The 21,064-nt window shown below is 38.0% G+C and overlaps 1 protein-coding gene and 1 long non-coding RNA gene across 2 annotated transcripts; both read right to left on the bottom strand.

Annotated features, from left to right (window-relative positions):
• Window positions 1-1,252: 1,252 nt before the first annotated feature.
• vwa1 (von Willebrand factor A domain containing 1) lies at window positions 1,253-10,824 on the bottom strand. The gene is made up of 6 exons (XM_014979025.2): window positions 10,415-10,824; window positions 6,502-7,059; window positions 4,176-4,502; window positions 3,196-3,471; window positions 2,687-2,962; window positions 1,253-2,212 (listed from the first exon to the last, which is right to left on the bottom strand). The coding sequence occupies exons 1-6, from the start codon at window positions 10,497-10,499 to the stop codon at window positions 2,184-2,186; spliced, it is 1,551 nt and encodes a 516-aa protein (XP_014834511.2). The 5' UTR covers window positions 10,500-10,824; the 3' UTR covers window positions 1,253-2,183.
• Window positions 10,825-17,170: 6,346 nt separating this feature from the next.
• On the bottom strand, window positions 17,171-17,991 carry LOC148158228 (uncharacterized). Its single transcript, XR_015763860.1, has 2 exons — window positions 17,419-17,991; window positions 17,171-17,286 (listed from the first exon to the last, which is right to left on the bottom strand). It is a non-coding gene; the product is annotated as an uncharacterized LOC148158228 (long non-coding RNA).
• Window positions 17,992-21,064: the final 3,073 nt, after the last annotated feature.

The raw sequence follows: 21,064 nt of genomic DNA, 5'->3' as shown, positions 1-21,064 counted from the left end.
TCTCCTCTGGTTGGAACGGTTTTTCACTGTCAAGTGTTCTATAATTTCATGGCTTCCCACACTTGAAAAGGAGGACTTGAAGAGACTTCAGGACTTCACTCAATCTTTTTTATTTTCACCAATGAGTGAGAATCAATGAACAGGTGAAAAACCTACAAAACACATACAAAATATTTTAACATACATTTTAGACATTTGGTTCAAAGTTAATTTATCTTAATGACTAATTCCATTTTTAACCCTAGACATAAATTTCTTTCACAATTTTAACCATAAATTCAAGTATTAAATTATTAAATTCCATGTTTGGTTGAATCAAACAAATCCAAACATTTTAGAATTTTTTTTTTTTTTTTTCTTAGGACAAGTTTTTACATTAAATATTTTAACATACATTTAATGGAACCAAACTGTAAAAACTAGCAGTGCAAACTGCTATTCAGCAGTTAATTAAATTAATTCTGCATTTCTTTTCTCAAATGTAAAACTACAGTCAAATTACATTCAATTGAGCCCAGTTAATGGCTTACCAGTAGTCCTTGTCTAATCCAAGTCCTTTCCCATGAAATGCTGCTTTGGAGGCTGTGTTTGCCTTCCTCAGCTCTGTTGCAAAACCAGCAAAGTGGTTGGTAGATTCCTTATATTACCTGAGTTGAGAGTGCTGCTGATTGGGCCAGATTTCTTTCACCTGCTGAAAAGTGCTGCAGAGTGGCACACTAATGTGTGTATGTGTGCACACACAAATGTCTATTCATGCACCCACATCTAAACTAATGAGCAGATCTGCGCAACCATTTGACCTAATTCTAATTTTTTATTTTTTTTATTTTATTTTTTTCAGATTAGCTTGGCTAACTAACATTTTACTATTACAAAATATGATTAATTATAAATTATTTTTGAAATCTTTAATAGAAAGAATGAAGACAGGGCTAGTGAAAAAGTAGAGAAAAGGAAACTTTGGATGGTAGAAACCGGAGTATAATTTGGAAAACGATTATTTTTCTAATACCAGGAATCATTTTAATCTATTTATGGAACCAGTCAAGAGTCAAAAATATGTGTTTGCCTCCCTTTGGGAGAAGTTCCTTCTTATGCCACATCATTCTCAAGTGTCCACACAAATAAATTTTAAAAAGTGGTAATTGTAAACTCTTGCTAGAAAGAGAATAAATGGTCATTCAGCCATTTATGTTCCATAAATACATTAAGTATTTAACCTATTTTACAACATTAACAATGGACTGCAGCATTACACGTTTTAAGTAAGTTTATTGAAACTTTGTATGAGGTTTTAAATGGAAAACAACAAAAAAATAAATGCAGTGAAAAATCAGCAGTAAGCCAGTACACGACTTTACAGTAGGGGGCAGCAAACACAAGCTGGAAAACAGTAACAGTCAAAAAACATAAACTGTAGCTCCATAAAGACGCAAAGTTATTAGTTCCTATAAGGTTCTCGATAAATAAATATGAATTATAGACCAATGTATAGACAGTAACTCAATGTGACTTTTAGTTGCACACATCTGTTTCATATCCTGCATCTGTCTTGTTCCAGAGGGAGTGGATGTTTTGTGCTTAAAGCTCAAAGCTTTAAACACAAAAGTGAAGTTCTGTTATTCAGAACTTCACTTTTATGTGACCCTGCCGCATTTCCCAGAGTATATACAAGCATTCAATGAAAGTCTTAAAGCATGTGTTGAGTGAGAAAAGTGATTTAAGTACATTATTTATAGTAAATGTGTATCAGATGTTCCCGCGGTGTTAAGAGTTATAAAAGAAAAAGCAGATTTGGACACATGGTGTGCATATGTTGTAAAGCTCTTCTGCAAAACATCCCAGAGAAACCATCAGCATTCCCAGCTTGGGTCTGCAAAAACAGGCCGCTGAAATATTCCACATCACAAGCTTGGGTCATTTGATCGAAGAAATTTAGACGGGTGACAAACAGATGGGACGGTAATAAAAACAGATAATACTTTTCTTTGAATTTCAGATGTTTTGCAGTCAGTATGTGCGGCAGGTTTATGAAGCGCCTGCTTCATGAGCCAAACCACATCTCTTCTGGATCATGTCCACAGAGGGGGAGAGTCACTCTGAAGAATTATGAAAGGCAGTCAGCATTCTTTCCCGTTATCCTCCCTCCTTCTTTGGTAAGGTGCACGTGCGGCGCAGGGCTGCTATGACTGGAAGCCATATCCCAAAGCATCTGAGAGGAGAAAGAGAAACATTTGCAACCGATTGGAATCATATTTAAACGCCACGTATATAAAAAACAAACAGTGCTGTTTTTTTGGTTTGGTTTTGCATGTAAGGGCGATCATAATTCAAATAATCATCAAGGAAAAAAAAACAACCAATTTTTCCTACATGCCGACAGCTTTAATTTACATGGGTGTTTAGATGTTTAAACATGTCTAAGTTATTGTCACTTGAGGGAGAATTACTCCTTCAAGTGACAAGTGATTATATATTATATAATTTATTTGCCTCCTGACCCCACTAAGGGACAAGGGTGTACAGAAAATGGTTGGATGGATAATTTATTTGTTTATTTATTTTTTTAATTATTATTGTTTTGCTTTCACTTCACAATGCACTAGTTGTTTTTGGTCTTTCACATGTCACACTTGTCACATTGCTAATTTCAGAACCCGACTGACCCTGTTCTTTCTGGACTCACCTGAGTGAAACTGTGCTGTGCAACACAGTCCATCCCCCCTTGCCGTTCGGTAAATGGGAGACACACAAACTCTAGCATAAGGGGGAAGGTGTGTGAGGCGCGTGGACAGAGAATCGGGTGGAAGGTAGAGGGAAGAGCGTTGGCTGGCAGCTGAGCTTTGCTGCCCCTCCCAGGTGAGCCAGTAGCCTCTCAGACCAGCCGCGCTGCCCCTCCAGTCCACCTGCACTGAAGCACTTCCCACAGTGGTGAGCTGGAGGTCATCCAGGGCCGGAGTCACTGGGCACAGAAAGCTCAGAGCAGTTAAGGTTGGAGATGTTGAAAAACAGAAGGCAGCGATTTTGAAACTAAACTTGAGACTGCAGTATGAGGATAGTCTGAACTAAATTTGATTAAAATAGGAATCTATTTCATCAAACTATTATTAATAATAGTCAAAGCTATTATTAATAATCTGTACCAGAGACCATGAGAAAACTCAATCCCAAAGTCAAACTTTTCTCAGTGCTCACCTTCTTGAGTGCAAACTTTAACTGACATCGATTTCTGCTTTCCTGAGGCATGCCGGGCAGTCACTGTGACCAGGTATATTGTCCCTGGCAGGAGATTTCTCAGCAGGGTGGAGTTCTGTGTTCGGCCCACTGTGACGGTCTGGAGATTGCCCCTGGGCAGGGCGGAGTACTCAATGTAGTAACTCGTGACGGTGTCTGGCTGAAGAGGGCCCCAGCTCACCCGAACACTGGTCTCCCCAGACTCAGAAACTGTTACAACAGCTGGACTCTCAACCACTACAGGAATAAAATTAAAAAATGACCACAGTAGACACATTTTTTAAAAGGTAAGAAATACTGACTGATGTCCAAAAAAACATTCTAAGGATGTTTTCACACCAGATAGTCCAGAAGACTCGGTTCTATTGAGGTCAAAAATCACAATATTTGTTACATTTTTAGCTGATTTGGTTTTCTTTCACACAGTACTGAGTCAAACGATCCGAAACTTTGAAAAACTTGTTACCCTCCTTGCCTGTGAGGGCGCCGCACCAAGAATCAAAGAAGGAAATGACACAGAGATCTCAGAAGACATGAGCTCAACTTCCTTCTTCACAAGATTTAAATAAAAATAGAACAGCGTCAGATTTTAGCAATTGAAAGATTTCTCTTAAGTAGAAGACAACGAACATTTCTCCCTCTAGCATTTGTTTTGGTTGTATTTACCCAGAATACCCTACACACTATAGTTTGCTTCCTGCTTTTGGAGCGGTTCGAACCCCAGACCAAGGTTTTTAGGCAGACCAGAGTCCGCTTTTTTGGTCTGTGTTAGAGTTCAAATGTAACAGTTGGTTCCCCAAACAAACTGTTTGGTCAAGCGAGCAAGAGTTAAGTTAAAGCAGGCTAAACAGAGCTGGAGTGGAGGCACCCTTAGCTCAACAGTAGCAGAAAATAACAGTGCACGTTTCTGGACAAAGTCTGTAAAAGGGAAACAATCTAACCTGGCTTTGTTGTGAATGTGGTGGAGAGTGTGTTAAATGTTATTTCGTTGGACTCTGGAATCAGGCTGACAGAATAGGTGGTGTCTGGCTTTAGGTCAGTCAGTCTGATGCTGTTCAGCTGCGCGGACTGGATCAGTCTCTGGTACTGGCTTCCACCGGTGCTCGGACTGGTCCCTGATCCGCCGCCACCACCGCTGCCTCCAGTTGAAGTTTCACCAAAGCGAATCTCGTAGTGGCCCGATAGACCAGACAGAACGGGCCTCCAGTGGAGAGAGGCCGAGTCGGTGGACACGTCTCGTACGTGAAGGCGCTCAGCTTTTATTATCTCTGTTTGGGACAAAACCAGGAGATTTTATTGGTACTGCAGTGCAGTTTAGGGGCTAGGAGTAATTTAGTCAAGTGTCGTAAGTGTCGACAGGGAAGGTGGCAAAACAGATAGCTAAATATGCCCAGGCTTCAGACAGCCTCCCACAGACACAGGCTCTGCTTTCTAATTGCATTCTTAACTCCTGCAATAAAACAACTTGAAATAACCAACCCATAAAGTGTCTGCAATGAAACAGCTACAGAGAACATTGATATATGTGCTTATATATTTGGATGCTAATTAAGGACTACTGTATTTTGCCTACATATCAGCTTTTATTTATGCTGTGCATCATCTCCTCTGTATGCAACAGAAGCTGTTATGAAGTGGCCTCTGCAAAGTAATATGCCAGTTACCTAATGCAGTCTGAGAATTGGGCAAACTCCCTACTCTGTATTTATGTATGTCTGACATAGTGATGGAGAACGTAGGAAGGGAAGTTGAATCAGTAATCCATTAATAGATCAGCCGGTCACATTTCAGAGAGCCTAAAGTCTCATAGTGTCCTGGCATCCTGTCTAGACTTACACTGGAGGATCACCGTGCCTTACAGGCAGCCCACTGCACTTACTGCAGGTCCAACAATAAAGATCAGTCTACAACAGATAATGTTTTCTTTAAAGGACACTTTAGGTAAAAATTCCTTTAGATGTTTTCTGTATGATTTCACCCACAATCTCAGTACAGCTGGATTTTATTGAAATCTCAGTGGACTTAAAGTAATTTCTTTTCACATAACTTGTTCAATATTTAGCATTCTATATGTTGTTAATAACTAAATAATCACCCAACAACTGAAATCTGCAAATTTTCCCTCAATCATCTCTGAGAAGTTGTCAGCAAGTAAATGCAGCAAAATCCAATTTTTTTCCTCCCAATTCAATAAACCCGTCAAATGTAAGAACTTTGAGAACATTTTCAGTCAGCAAGCACATCAGCTGACAGGTTACATGTTGATGCTCTTTTTTAGTTCACAAAAATAAAAAATATAGCCATATGTTTCAATGAATTAGAGGAAAATTATTAGTGGTGAACCGATTGCAGTTTTCTGGCTGATCACAGATTACCAATCTTTAAAAAGCCTGACCTGCTGATTCTGATTTTGGCCAATGCCAGTTTTTTTTTTTGTCTGAAGTGTTGCTAAACATAGCAGGGAAGTTGATGAGTTGGCAACAGAGGGGTTAACTCCCAACATGCAGACATTTTCTGTATGGCCTTTATTTTTTGTGTTAAACTTTGGAATAAAAATAAGACTTTACACAAATTGTGACACTTGCAAAATATAGTTTTCACTTGAAATGAGAAATTATAGAAAGTTCTTAATTATTACATTTTATAGCAGTTTTCTGAGTCCTAAATATGTTTGTTCTTCCAGTAAAACAGTAGGCAGCTTAGAAAGTGCTTTTATAGTAAGTTAGAGGAAATATTTTTGTTATATTTGGTATTCGGTCCTCAATGGAGACTTCAAATAAAACACTTGAGAAAAAAAATTGCTAGACAGAAAGCCACATTTCCATTAGTGACAAACAGGGGGCAACACTTTTGTTTGCAAACAGCAAATATTTATACAAATGTCAAATAGAAAATGAGCCTATATTTAACTTATTAATTAGTGATCTTGTAATTGATCAATAAAAACAAAGGGCCTTTTCTGCTGAAACTCGTCTCTCTGCTTCAGCCACCTGGCTCCAACATTAGCTCATCAGCAGGGCTCAGTAAAGCCTGACTGCATGCTAGTGAGGCAGGTTAGCTGTTTAATTATAATGTGTAGGACAAGAGACACCTCTGAAAGTTTCAGGACTCTGGCCCTTGAGGAATGCAGTTTAAGACTGGTTTAGGAGCATGACAGCCAGTGCTGCAACAGCTTACATAGTCATGAAGAAAACCGAAGAGCCACAAGCCAAAGAGCTGAACTTGAAGCTTTTAAAATAGAAGAGCACCTGTCAGTAGCAATCTCACCAATAATGGCATCGCGCAGGTCTTTGGTGATGATGCCCATGTCATCGATGTCCACAAAGTGCAGGTGATTTTCCACAGGAGGGGTCACGACCTCCCTCAGCACCTTGTAATTGCTGTGCCCTGTTGAGACCACCAGCACTGCCACGCCCTCCTCCCGCAGCTCAGCCATCGGTCCAATCACGTCCCCCGGCTTCACCCCATCAGTCAACCACACTAGCACTCTGGGCAGCCCTTCCCTTGCCCCGTCAGACGTCCCGGGGCGCAGCACCCACTCCTTGGCCATTTTGAGAGCATCCACCGTGTTGGTGTCTCCCCTCAGGGGTCGGATGTTTGTCAAAGCCCCCTGGAGGCCACTTTGGGTACTGTGTCTGTTGAAGCCAAATTCCAGGCGTGGCTTGGTCCCCACCTGCAGCAGCCCCACCCTCACTTGATCCCTTCCCAGAGAAAAAGGGAGCAGGAGCTCCGACAGGAAGGAGAGCATGCGGGCGTGCTCGTAGGACGTCACACTCCCTGAGGAGTCCAGCAGAAAGAGGACGTCACCCTCGCAGCAGTTCAGCACTGTGGAGGAAAAAAATGATGTATATAGTCATAAACCTCCACTGAGATTCCTTCTCACTCCCGCAATTTTTTCCACGATCGGCTGCCACAGAACAACCTCGCTTTCACAATCCAAGCTCCTTGGAAAAACGTGGTCTATTACAGCGATCACAGCTTACGGGGAATATTGTCAGCAGCAACGCCACAGCGGCACAAATCCAGCCAATTAATGTGCAGATAAGCAGAACTCAAAACAAACAAAGCAGCCAGTAAGAACTTCACAGGCACCGATGGATGAAAGGCAGCTAAGGAATGAGCCAAAGGGTGGATTTTCTTTTTTTTTTTCAAAACAAGTTGACTTGAACAGAACAGTAGTTTCTGGATATTTGTAGAAAAGGGAGAGAAGAAAAAACAAACTGTAGGGAAATAAAAGACATGAAATGGAGTGAAGTGCAGAGGGAAGAGGACATGTCCATGTGAGCAAAGAGAGGAATGCTGAATAGACATACATACATATAAACATGTATATACAGACATATATAAACATATACAGTGTAAGGAACTGAATCTAACAGAGATAAGAGGCTGCAGACATTCAGAATGGTTATTGCTCCAAAGGAAATCAGCCAAACCAGAGGTTGAGAAAAACAAATCCTGTGAGAGAAACAGCAATTACATTTAGTTTGACTTCATAAGAAGAAAGCTCAGACAAAAGTCTTCAGAGGTTTTGTTTTCTTTGGATCCGCTTTAGAGCTGAAGGCTGAGAAAGCAGCACAGCTCCAGCCTTTCCTCTCCCACATGCCCTCCATCCACACCCACACGTTTATTCCTCCACACAGCTCAGGAAGTCTTCACATCTTTCTTCTTGCTTGGACTTTGGAGTCTGTGTGCTGGTCCTTACCAACCCGCACAGCCTCCACCTTAAAGCAGGTGTGGGTTTATCTGCTGAAGTTAATATTGTCTAGACCTTTTACTGTCTGTGGCTGATGCAGGTAGCAGTTACCACATAACCACAGGATTTATCAGTGGACTTTTAATTAGGACTGGCCAATAAGTTCATTTTTATTGATTAATAGAATTTATGATTTTTGAAGATTTAATCTTTGGAAAATCTGGACTTTTTTTCCCCATCAATGCATTTCTTGGGTTTCTATAGTTCAGAGCGATGCCGCCATTTTGGTATTTTGGTTTACAGGCGCACTGTACAGCTTTTTTGAACACAAGTCAACTCTACAAGTGAAAATTAGAGTCAAGCTATGATTTATTTTCTTATTCATGAGAATAAAGTCATAATATTACCAGAATAAAGTAACAATATTAGGAGAATAAAATAGTAATTTTATGAGATCTCCAACATGAAAAAAACAGCAGAAACTTAAATGAGGAGTGTTGAGCATCTTGCAAAGTTATGTTTTGGTATAAGTTTTCTAGATAATTTTTAATAGAAAAATTTAAATAGAAATAATTTTTTAACACATCAGCATGAAATTATTATCAATAGCAGGACTTTGAAAAAATCAGGCAAACTGTGACCTGGGGTGGTCAGGTCAGATTTTCAGAACTTTATTGAAGAGTGAATTTATTCTTATATTTTACATGGTTTTAGATCTATGAATGGAAATATGAAAAGCAAAACGTATGACCCATAGACGATAAGGGTACTGTGAATTTCATAAACGAAACAAACATAACTTAATCAAATTCTAGTTTTCTTTTTCTCAACAAACAAAAATCAGGAAAAGTGTTTACTGTGTTGTTAGTCCCCATTTACTCTAATATCCCTAAATAAAACTGGCAAGAGTCCACCTGTGTTTAGTAGGAATTAACTATATAATGGGCAAAGACATTGGTATTGGCCGATATTAGTTATTTTTTAGCATATCGGTCCAATGAGTAAAACTGGGCCGATATCAAGAGCTGATATTTATTTCCATCTTGTTGCTGTTTGTGTTTCTGGAGCAGGCTGGTGATTATTATTTCTGGTCATGTGACAGTGATGCAGCACAAAGTTTGAAGAGTTTAACTGGAGCAGAGAAACAATGCCAACAGTGTGGCTGTTTTTTTAAACAGAGTTGAAGGATATGGAAATATATGCATAAAATGTATAAATCATTTTGGTAAAGGTCGGTCATTGACCATAACTGAGATATTAATATAAATATATTAATATTCCAGTAAGACAGTGATCCTGATCCAGAGCTCCAAAGGAATGGCTTAGATTCATGCCTGTGTTTCCAGCAGTTCAGACATAAACCCACAATTCTGTTTATAGATGCCATTATCCAATCTGACTCAATTTATGCTAAGATCAGAAAAATCCTATTAGAATAGATTAATTGATGTGATTGTTATGAGAACAAGTTTATATATATATATATATATATATATATATATATATATATATATATATATATATATATATATATATATATATATATATATATATAGTACAACTATACACTGATGAAGTGTAATTACTGCAAGCTCGTTATTTCATCTGGTTTCTATTAATGGCAGCAGCAAAGTATCAGACCCCACTCACTAATACCATAGTTATAAAAATCCAGTCTCATCAAGAAAGCCGCAAGTGTCACAGCCGGTAAGTTTAGCCGCTCATGGTCGCAGCACCACAGCACAGTCTTTGCTAGAGAATTATGCTCATTTTGATGTTGGTTTAAAAATTATAAGCTGTCAACCTGTGGACAATTCCAACTGGCAAGGAAAAAAAGGCGAGCATTAAAACTGAAATCAAAGTAGAGTCTTCTTGTTTGCTTGTATTTAGAAAACATGAAGGAATGGATGCAAAGAGTTGATTAAATCCTGTGATTTATTTTACTTATTGAGTTAATTTCTCCCACAGGACTATTCAAGGGGAACCACAATTATTTTCACTCCTGAGATGTGTATGTCTGATGTCCTGGGGCCCCGGAGGCCATCCACTGCATGCCTCAGTGGTCCCTGGATGCCCTCTGGTTTGGGAACCCCCTCCTGCCTGAGGCGGTGGGATTTCATCAACTCTCAATCTTGTACCTGGAGCCATGCCATGTCAGTGAGAACAGTGGAGTAATATCAACCCCACCCTGATCCACAGAGCAGACAGAGTCTCCATTTAGTGGAGCGCTTTACTTCCTAATGGCAGGAGTCACAGACATGATTGTGTCATTAATGCATTTAAACTTAATTTATGTTCACTGACTAAAAGTTACAAATCACTGATCACTTTACTTTAAATTAAATAAAGTGAAATCTAAATATTCAGCTAAGTCTATTTATTTGTATTTTTTACTTGTTCAGTTATAATAAAGTCAACATTATAAACGAGAACAATGATATATATATTTTTAAAAGAATCAAACTTGGGTTTGAGTTTCGTTACCTCCTTCAGGTGCGGAGTTTTGTGAACACACCACCACCATCATCATCATCATCATCATCATCCATGTTAACATGTGGCTATCCATCACAACGGCTGTGAATCGGTTCCCCTCGAGCAGAATATATCACAGATCTTGTATCTTCCAGGCTCAACCATACATTGGCCGCAACCCGGAGGCGCAAACTTCCCTGTCAGTAAATCACCTCCAGGCGCATAATTTACGGCAGTCACATCCAGCGCGCCTTTACCTTTTCTTCTTATCGGTCCTCTTCGCTGCGCATGCTCAGCTAAACTCCGGAGGTGAAATTAAAAAACTGAAGGCAAAATTTCAGACTATATGAGTGCGCAAAAAGTTTGGATCCAAATGCCCGTCTCTCTCTCCCTCCCTCTTCTTACTGAAGACACAGCGGTATAGCGAGAAGAGGTAAGCACGAGCTCCCCGGAAAGAACTTTCAAAATAAAATATATACAGAACGTCCTCTTTCAAATTGGTCCAACGAATGTATATTTTGTAGACTAAATATTGTTACTTACAATCACACTGACTGTGAAACAACAACAACAACAAGAAAGAGATCAGGTTAAAGTAATTTTCACTAACATGTTTCTTTTGAGTGAAAGTAATATTAACATTTTTGGGTTCAGCTGGATTCCTGACTTAAATCTAATAGAGACTCTATCAATGAATCAATCAATTCAAGGTGGCAGCATGTTGGAGCAGCGCTGTTCATTTTGTTCTGATTTTTTAAAAAGCTTTATTCCCTTATTTCTAGCAGAAACAATAGTTTTTTGAACAATTATTCTCCGGTTTTGGATGCTGTGCAGATGGAAAGATTTTTTCTGATACCTTTTTTACTTTTGCCCATTTGTTAGGATGCATTACCATAGCAACAAGGTGGTTTGAAACAGGGAACAGCTGATTAACATCACAAAAGCTCAATTAATACCTCACCTGCATCCATAAAGCCCAAATGAGTTCTAATCTCAATGTGACCTGGATGCTGTGGAACCTCTGGAGATTATTGTGCAAAGAATATTCCTTATAAAATTAATTCAGAGCATTATCTTCATCAGACTACGATACAACACCAGCGTCTCCAGTCAGAGATTTTTCAGACTTACAATAATCCAGGATATTATCCCTGCCCACAGCAGGACAACATATACATTATTGTCAACATGACAATAAAATCTAAATAAATACAGACCATGTTTCTCCACTATTATGAAACTTTTGATGTTTTTGTATACTTAGTGAGAGCCCTGTCTCATTTCCTGTTAGAAGCAACTCATTGGCTGAATGACAAAATTGTAAATCTGAAGAAAACCTGCTCGAGATGCAAATAATTAAAATTGTGGATAAAATTTGAAGCATTAATGTTTAAACATGTAAAACAATAATAACAATGTCCATTAGTTTTATATAGTAATAGACTTATTCTAGTAACTTCTATCAGTAATAATTGCTCAATGTGTGAAAGTTGAACATAGTTAGTTAACTTAGCATGCAGAAAGCTAATGCTAACTTAAATTAATCCATTTGTTTTCTAGTGTGAACTAAAGCCACAAATGCAACCTATACTGACTTCGCCTTTATTATTACAACCATTTTATCACCTTATCCTTTTATTGTTTCATTCTGTGGAAGAGATTCAGTAAAGTTTGATCAGATGGTTCAGAGTTCAAAACTTTGGTCTGAGAAAAGTAATGAGGATCCTTCTGATATGTTCTCCAATTTAAAAAAAAAAGTACAATTCAGTCACAAATTATGACCCAGTGCTTTGTTAATACTGTCCAAAGTGTTAAAAATAAGATAAAAAAGTTTCTAATAAGGCTTTGTAAAGTTTGTTAAGCTGAGACAAATTTGTGTGCAACCACTGAAATGTCTGATCAAAGGCTCCTTTTATTTTGAAAGTTGGGTTGATTTAACTTCCTGTTAGTCTCTTGTCCTTGACAAAACATGTTAGCCTGAGGAGCTTCTCCCTCCTCCTCCTGTTTTCCCAGTTTCCCCAGTAACCCAGAACAGTAAATAGGTTCACCAACCAGGAGTCAATCTGAACTAGAATTATTTTCACTCCTCAACACTCAGTTAGCAGCCTCTAAAAATGTAGAGAGGCACAGAAACCATGAAAGAATGCTAATTAAAAAGCTGCCTTTAAAAGCCTTTAAAGATGAAGGGTTTATTAAGCAGTAAGGTCCTAATAAAGTGATTTGTTGTCATAAACTCTCCACAAGCTAGCATTCACTTTACAGCCATACACAAATAGCACACAGATTTGGTATTTTCATTATGTTTATTTATTTATTTTTTGCTTTTATAACTATAACATCACATAAATACAAAGGGTCAATATTTATAGTGTTAATCTTTCCTTGCATGTCTGCAACAATTCAGTCTAACATGCTGCAGGGTGGAGCATGTATCATATATCGTTTATAGTTTATTGTGAAAATTTTCAGTTATTTTCAAAACAACACTGACAGTATTACTATTATTTTTACTATTTTTCCACCGTTTGTTCCACAAGATCATCAATATATAAAAGTACAATTGAACATATGATTAAAGGTAGTTTAGTGACATGAATCACACTTAAGTAGCTGGCATCCTGGAGAAGCCTGTTATAAATGAGAATGTTATTAAGGAATAATATTTGTGTTGTGCAGTCATAGCGATACAGATACTTAAATAAGTAATTCATCTTTTTAATCATGATTTTTATTATTACCACAATATTACCACAAAATATCACAATGAAATCCTAAGTTCACATTGCCTATCACTATCTGCGGACACGAACTTCTAAATTTGGTGGCTGGTTCTCATATTATTGGTGTTTTTCAGAAAACACTGATAATCCTCAGTCTGATCAGGATCTGAGACGTTTCTTGGCCAGAAGTCAAATAAGTTTTGATGTTCCTATCTTTTAGCCACTTCATTTTTATTTTTTTATTATGACATGTTGCTCTACCATGCTGGAAACCACATTACAAACAAACTGCACAGATTTCTGAAAGAAGTTGCTCTTTGTGCTGGTTTTGATCCCCGTCTTTAATCATGGGAGAATTCTTGGGCAGAATTATGAGGAAACCCAAATTCCTCGATGAGAAACAATCCCGGAAAGACAATCCAAATTGGATTTGATCATCATTGGCATGACACAGGAAAGCTCTCAGATTTTTTTTACCAGGCAAATGATTTTCCTGCTTCTGAGACAACAGAAAGGAGGAAACAGTACGATGGGAGAAAATGACTTTGCACCACACTAATCCCGTCAGTCCTTCTACCTAATGCAGGATTTTCATTTGTGGTTGATGTTTTCCTCAATGTTTTTCTTGGTCTCCCCTGAGTACAGATGGACTTATGTGCTGCCAGTGTGGAGAAAGCTCTGCGATGGTGGGAACCTGAATGCTAGACACATTCGTTAAGAAGAAAAACAAGTCCAGCATGCTTGCTGGACTTGCTCTGAATTATTTTTACCTGGAGCTGAAACTCTCATCTTCTTCGCTCTGTAGTCCCAAAACCTGTTGCTTCCATTACCCAATTTTCTTTTCAAACATGCAAGGCAATGTTAGTGCAAAGCAGTAGTGAGTGTGCACTTTTCTCCTGAGGTAACAGAAACAGGAATAGTTTCAGTCCGCTAATTAGCCTGAAGAAGTGATTTCAGCCAGACACATTCATCATTTTTACCTGTTATTTTCTTTCTATCCAGATTAAGTTTTATAGTCATTATGGGCTAAGGAGAAAATGTGAAAATAGGCTTCTTTGTTTTATATGCATCTAATCACTCTGCTCTATAATCTAAAACAAAAGTTGAACAAAACAAAGCCATAAGGTTAGCAAACACAACATTACATTGTCATCGCAAAAGGTTTAGGCTAAACACTCATCATGTTAGAAGCAAACAAAAATCACCAAGATTTATGAAGTTTCAACACTTGAGAGAGAAAGTCTGCAAAGCAGCATACTATTCATTTGGACAGAAAGGCACACACACACGCACACACACACACGCACGCACACACGCACACGCACACACACGCACACACACACACACATGCACACACACACACACACACACACACACACACATTTTTTCAACCACTTGCAGAAAATATAACAATGCATTCAGTTGGGATGATTCAACATGGAAAGCATTAATATTGTTTGCTCAGCGTTGTGCGTGTGTGGAGGTTGGATGCAAACAAAATGTTGGTGGGAAGAGATAAATAGTTGGGAGAGGATGGAGGAATCCATGTGGGATATGTAAAAGTCTGAGCTCCTCTTATCCAAATACTTCCATTATTCCTGCGAGACGTTGACAGTAAACACACCCTCCAAACAGAAGAGTGCACTCGGTGATTTGGGAGCTTTGTCTGAGTTTTATTCTAATCGTCTGCTGCGGGATACCACAGGAGACAAGTACAAGCATGCAATTATAATTGTTGGTGGTGACTCACCTTTTGTTCAGTGTTTGTACTTACAAAAGAGAGATTTAGTCACCCATGAAAATGTATGCCTGTGAGCAATCACTGAAAGTTTTAGTTTAGTGCTATGCTGCTAAAATTGAGTCCTCCCAGAATGTCACGCTCCACTAGAATCCATTCACACCCTGCTGTCACTGGACATGCAGCATCTATTATTCTGTGGCTTGTTTGTTTTTCTGCATGTCCTCTTTAGATGAACAAACTTTTCATATGCTTTATTTTTCACTGTATTCCTGATGAGGGGAGTTCTCTTCTTTTTTGGCAGTCTGTAGACAGAAAGGCCCAGAGTTCAGTCCATATGAACAACAAAAACAGCTCAGTATTATGGAGAGCCATTTCAGCCAAAATTAAATAAATAAATAAATGGGTTAAATAAATAAAAAATGAGTAAAATAAATCAAAAAATGAAGTAAATGAGTGAAATAAATAAAAAATTTGTTAAATAATTTAGCTTTTTCATTAAACCAATTTTTAATTTATTTATTCTTCATATTATCAATTTCCCAATTTCTCTTTTTCATTTATCTATTTGTCATTTATCCCTTTATCCATTTACACATTTTTCATTAATCTATTTTTCATTTGTCCATTTTTCATTTATCCCTTTATCTATTTACCCATTTTTCATTAATCTATTTTTTAATTTAACCGTTTTTCCATTTCCTTTTTCCATTAACCCGACTTTCTATTTCCCACTTTCATTAATCAATTTCTCATATATCCCTTTTTTTACTTACCCATTTTCTTTTATCTAGTTTTCATTGACCCATTTTTCATTAATCTCTTTATCTGTTTACCCATTTTTCATTAATCTATCTTTTAATTTAACCATTTTTCCATTTCCTTTTTCCATTAACCCGATTTTCTATTTCCCACTTTCATTAATCAATTTCTCATATATCCCTTTTTTTACTTACCCATTTTCTTTTATCTATTTTTCATTTACCCATTTTTCATTAATCTCTTTATCTATTTACCCATTTTTCATTAATCTATCTTTTAATTTAACCATTTTTCCATTTCCTTTTTCCATTAACCCGATTTTCCTATTTCCCACTTTCATTAATCAATTTCTCATATATCCCTTTTTTATTTACCCATTTTCTTTTATCTATTTTTCATTTACCCATTTTTCATTAATCTCTATCTATTTACCCATTTTTCATTAATCTATTTTTTAATTTAACCATTTTTCAATTTTCTTTTTCCATTAACCCAATTTGCTATTTCCCACTTTCATTAATCAATTTCTCATATACCCCTTTTTTTATTTACCCATTTTCTTTTATCTATTTTTCATTTAACATTTGTTTGAAAAAAATTTTATTTTCCCATTTTCCAATTCCCCTTATTCATTTAGTATTTCCTTATTTATCACATTCTATTTCCCCGCAAAACTTAGGAAAAAATAAATGCAAATGAGGAGAGGTACGTCATCAGGCTACACCTTCCTCGATTGGTTGGTTAGCGTCACCTGTACTTTGCTTCAAGAAAGATGGCGACCTACTACCGGGTTATCAATAAGCTGAAGCTCATTAACTTCATTAGAAAATAGTGTTATTACTCCTGACTTTATTTTTGGTGTGGCCGCTCAGACAGAACGCGTTTCAGCTGGCGGCTCTCATGGACTCAGAGCTTCACCGTCGGGGGTTTTTATAGTTTGGACGAAGCGGCCGCTGAAGTTGGCTTACGATTGAAGGTTGGGGACGCCTTCGTAGCTACCAGCTGTGGTCCAGCTATAAGGAGCAGATTTTACTGTACATCGTAAGTGAAGTACAATATCCAGAGGCAGCTCTATGGAGCATCGAGCTGAGAGAGTGAGAGTGCCAAGCCTTTTAGATCTGCATCGGAGGCCATCTTTCAGACATGCACCGCTGCTGTCCGTCCAGGATCCTCCGGTTGCCCAGACGTTGCACGGTAAGCTAATGTTGATGTTTGTTGTCCAACTACAGTCATATTTAATCAATAGGTGCTCAATTACGATCGCGGAAGGTTTTGAGTTGATCTCGGCACTAGGTGACAAACTGAACGCCGCCAGGATGTTGAGACCAGCACGTCCAATACATCTTATCAAGGGCGTAGGTTTGGTCTAAGTTTTGGTGGGGACCTTGACACCCCCCCCCCCCCGCAGCACAGTGAAATGCCGAAGAGCACCGAACATTTTTGAGAAGGGGGGGGAAACCACATTGGCTTAATAACCCCCTCCCCCCAACCATAACCATATCATACATCTTGTGTATACAACCAGATACAGTCATACTCAGCAGATCAGTTCAAGAACACTTTACTTTTTCCTTTACAAAATTCAGCAAACGTTACAAGTAAGATCAAAAGAAATATCCTCTGGATACTCCCTGGTCACTGGCACTCACACTGACAGCCTCCTATAGAGCAAACAAAGCGTAACCTGGTTTGTATTCACACTAGCTTAACTTAATTTAAGACTAACACTTCAAATGCCATATTTACTGAGATAATTTCACAGTATATTTCATATCTGAGAACTAACACCTCACCTGGAGCCCTGAAGCTCCAGCCACCTCTCCATCGTTCTGCTCTGCCCCTTGCTCTGCTGTCTGAGCATCCTATGTGAAAAAATATTACATAATTAACAGACCTATTCTACCTCACATTCAGTGCTGACCTTACTAAACACCGGACTTTACAACAAATGCGTTGCGTGATAGATATCTAACTTATGGGTCCACTCACTGTACTTACAGCCGACGTAGCGAAATAACTTCTAATGTCTGTCCTTTTCTTTTTTGGTGGCGACATGGTCTCGGAGACTCAGAAGGAGACGCGTGTGCCCAGCTAGCCGCCGCCTTTTGCAGCTAATCAAAGAACGTCCGACGATTCAACTGACTCCCCCTCCCCCCCCGACAGCACCGTTCCGACACGGTCTCGGAGGCTCATAATAAATGTCAAACTAAGAAGCTTCCGTTCCGCGCACCGCCTGTTGCTGCTAATCAAAGATCGTAGATCCACGTTCTTTGAGCCAATATGGCAAAAATTGGTCGGGACTTTTTCATATCCCGTGAATATTGGTCGGGACATGTCCCTACCGTCCCTACCCAAACCTACGCCCATGCATCTTATTAAGGATAAAATCAACAAAACGTGTTCAAATTAATGGCCCAACAAAATTAATAATCTCAGTAATTATTGTTTAAACAAGGTGTTGCGCCTTTCTATGAGGGGCCGTTTAGGACAAAATTTACGTTTTGTCTCTCACACACTACCAAAAAGTCTCGCATACTCCAAAAAAGTTGCCTCGCATACTCAAAAAAAATTACGTTTCGTCTCTCACACACTACCAGAAACTCTCGCATACTCCAAAAAAGTTGCCTCGCATACTCAAAAAAATTACGTTTCGTCTCTCACACACTACCAGAAACTCTCGCATACTCCAAAAAAGTTGCCTCGCATACTCAAAAAAATTACGTTTCGTCTCTCACACACTACCAGAAACTCTCGCACACTCCAAAAAAGTAGCCTCGCATACTCAAAAAAATTACGTTTTGTCTCACACACTACCAAAAACTCTCGCACACTCCAAAAATTACGTTTTGTCTCTCACACACTACCAGAAACTCTCGCACACTCCAAAAAAATAGCCACGCACACTAAAAAAATACTAAAATGTCACACACACACAAACGTTAACTGTCTCGCACACATACACAGTGTGTGAGAGACGAAACGTAATTTTTTTGGAGTATGCGAGACTTTTTGGTAGTGTGTGAGAGACAAAACGTAAATTTTGTCCTAAACGGCCCCTCATAGAAAGGCGCAACACCTTGTTTAAACAATAATTACTGAGATTATTAATTTTGTTGGGCCATTAATTTGAACACGTTTTGTTGATTTTATCCTTAATAAGATGTATTGGACGTGCTGGTCTCAACATCCTGGCGGCGTTCAGTTTGTCACCTAGTGCCGAGATCAACTCAAAACCTTCCGCGATCGTAATTGAGCACCTATTGATTAAATATGACTGTAGTTGGACAACAAACATCAACATTAGCTTACCGTGCATCGTCTGGGCAACCGGAGGATCCTGGACGGACAGCAGCGGTGCATGTCTGAAAGATGGCCTCCGATGCAGATCTAAAAGGCTTGGCACTCTCACTCTCTCAGCTCGATGCTCCATAGAGCTGCCTCTGGATATTGTACTTCACTTACGATGTACAGTAAAATCTGCTCCTTATAGTTGGACCACAGCTGGTAGCTACGAAGGCGTCCCCAACCTTCAATCGTAAGCCAACTTCAGCGGCCGCTTCGTCCAAACTATAAAAACCCCCGACGGTGAAGCTCTGAGTCCATGAGAGCCGCCAGCTGAAACGCGTTCTGTCTGAGCGGCCACACCAAAAATAAAGTCAGGAGTAATAACACTATTTTCTAATGAAGTTAATGAGCTTCAGCTTATTGATAACCCGATAGTAGGTCGCCATCTTTCTTGAAGCAAAGTACAGGTGACGCTAACCAACCAATCGAGGAAGGTGTAGCCTGATGACGTACCTCTCCTCATTTGCATTTATTTTTTCCTAAGTTTTGCGGGGAAATAGAATGTGATAAATAAGGAAATACTAAATGAATAAGGGGAATTGGAAAATGGGAAAATAAAATTTTTTTCAAACAAATGTTAAATGAAAAATAGATAAAAGAAAATGGGTAAATAAAAAAAGGGGTATATGAGAAATTGATTAATGAAAGTGGGAAATAGCAAATTGGGTTAATGGAAAAAGAAAATTGAAAAATGGTTAAATAAAAAAATAGATTAATGAAAAATGGGTAAATAGATAAAGAGATTAATGAAAAATGGGTAAATGAAAAATGGATAAAAGAAAATGGGTAAATAAAAAAAGGGATATATGAGAAATTGATTAATGAAAGTGGGAAATAGGAAAATCGGGTTAATGGAAAAAGGAAATGGAAAAATGGTTAAATTAAAAGATAGATTAATGAAAAATGGGTAAATAGATAAAGAGATTAATGAAAAATGGGTAAATGAAAAATAGATAAAAGAAAATGGGTAAGTAAAAATAGGGATATATGAGAAATTGATTAATGAAAGTGGGAAATAGAAAATCGGGTTAATGGAAAAAGGAAATGGAAAAACGGTTAAATTAAAAAATAGATTAATGAAAAATGGGTAAATAGATAAAGGGATAAATGAAAAATGGACAAATGAAAAATAGATTAATGAAAAATGTGTAAATGGATAAAGGGATAAATGACAAATAGATAAATGAAAAAGAGAAATTGGGAAATTGATAATATGAATAATAAATAAATTAAAAATTGGTTTAATGAAAAAGCTAAATTATTTATTTAACAAATTTTTTATTTATTTCACTCATTTACTTCATTTTTTGATTTATTTTACTCATTTTTTATTTATTTAACCCATTTATTTATTTATTTAATTTTGGCTTAAATGGCTCTCCATAAGTATGCACAGTGCCTCGCTAAATTATTCATGCAATTATGTCACATTTTTCACCTTAAAAATAAACTTTAGTGTTTGTTACAGGGATGTTATGTGACACAACAACACAGAATAGTACGTAATCGTGAAGTGGAAGGAAAAGACTACACTGTTTTTACAATTAGAAATGAAAAAATGAAAATGTATCATTTATCTCCTTCAGTCTGACACCCCTAAACTGGTAAGCTCAGTACCAACCAGAGGTGGGCGGATCTGTCCAAAATATCACCACCAAGTTGGTATCAGTATTGGATTAATATCACCAATAAGATCGATACTTTAGTTTCGATAGTTTAAGATTTCATCTTGAAATTTTATTTGATTTTGTACTGCAGTTTCTCAACTCTACCAACAAAAGAATTTTGCCTTGACACACAAAGTTTTTCACCTTCTTTTTATAAAAAAGCAAACAAAAAAACTGAAAACTATTTTGTTGATAAGCAGAAAAATGGATCTTGCTAGCTCAACAACTATTCACAACTTTGCGTCAGTCTATCATAAAATCCTACTGGAATATATCGAGGTTAGTGATTACTTGCGTGACAAAATGTGGAAAGGTTGGAGGTGTGATGACTTTCACAAGGCACACCATGAGCTCTGTGTTCCTCCCTGCCAGGCGTCACATTAGCTGTGAAACGACTGACTGGCAACAAGTAGCTGAACTGCAGCTC

This window comes from Poecilia mexicana, unplaced genomic scaffold (genome assembly GCF_051168715.1).
Source record: "Poecilia mexicana isolate PSO_F unplaced genomic scaffold, ASM5116871v1 scaffold_7, whole genome shotgun sequence".
NCBI lineage: Eukaryota > Metazoa > Chordata > Actinopteri > Cyprinodontiformes > Poeciliidae > Poecilia > Poecilia mexicana.
Note: the sequence above shows the minus strand (reverse complement) of the source record. Positions and strands in the feature narration are given on the sequence as shown.

What these genes read in the sequence shown, in the direction of transcription:
- vwa1 (XM_014979025.2), bottom strand. Translation starts at nt 10,499, where the DNA reads ATGGATAGCCACATGTTAACATGGATGATGATGATGATGATGATGATG. An exon ending in AAACTCCGCACCTGAAGGAG is followed by an intron (nt 7,060 to 10,414) that starts GTAACGAAACTC and finishes TTTCCTCCACAG; the next exon opens with TGCTGAACTGCTGCGAGGGT. An exon ending in CACAGCACAGTTTCACTCAG is followed by an intron (nt 2,213 to 2,686) that starts GTGAGTCCAGAA and finishes TTCTCCTCTCAG; the next exon opens with ATGCTTTGGGATATGGCTTC.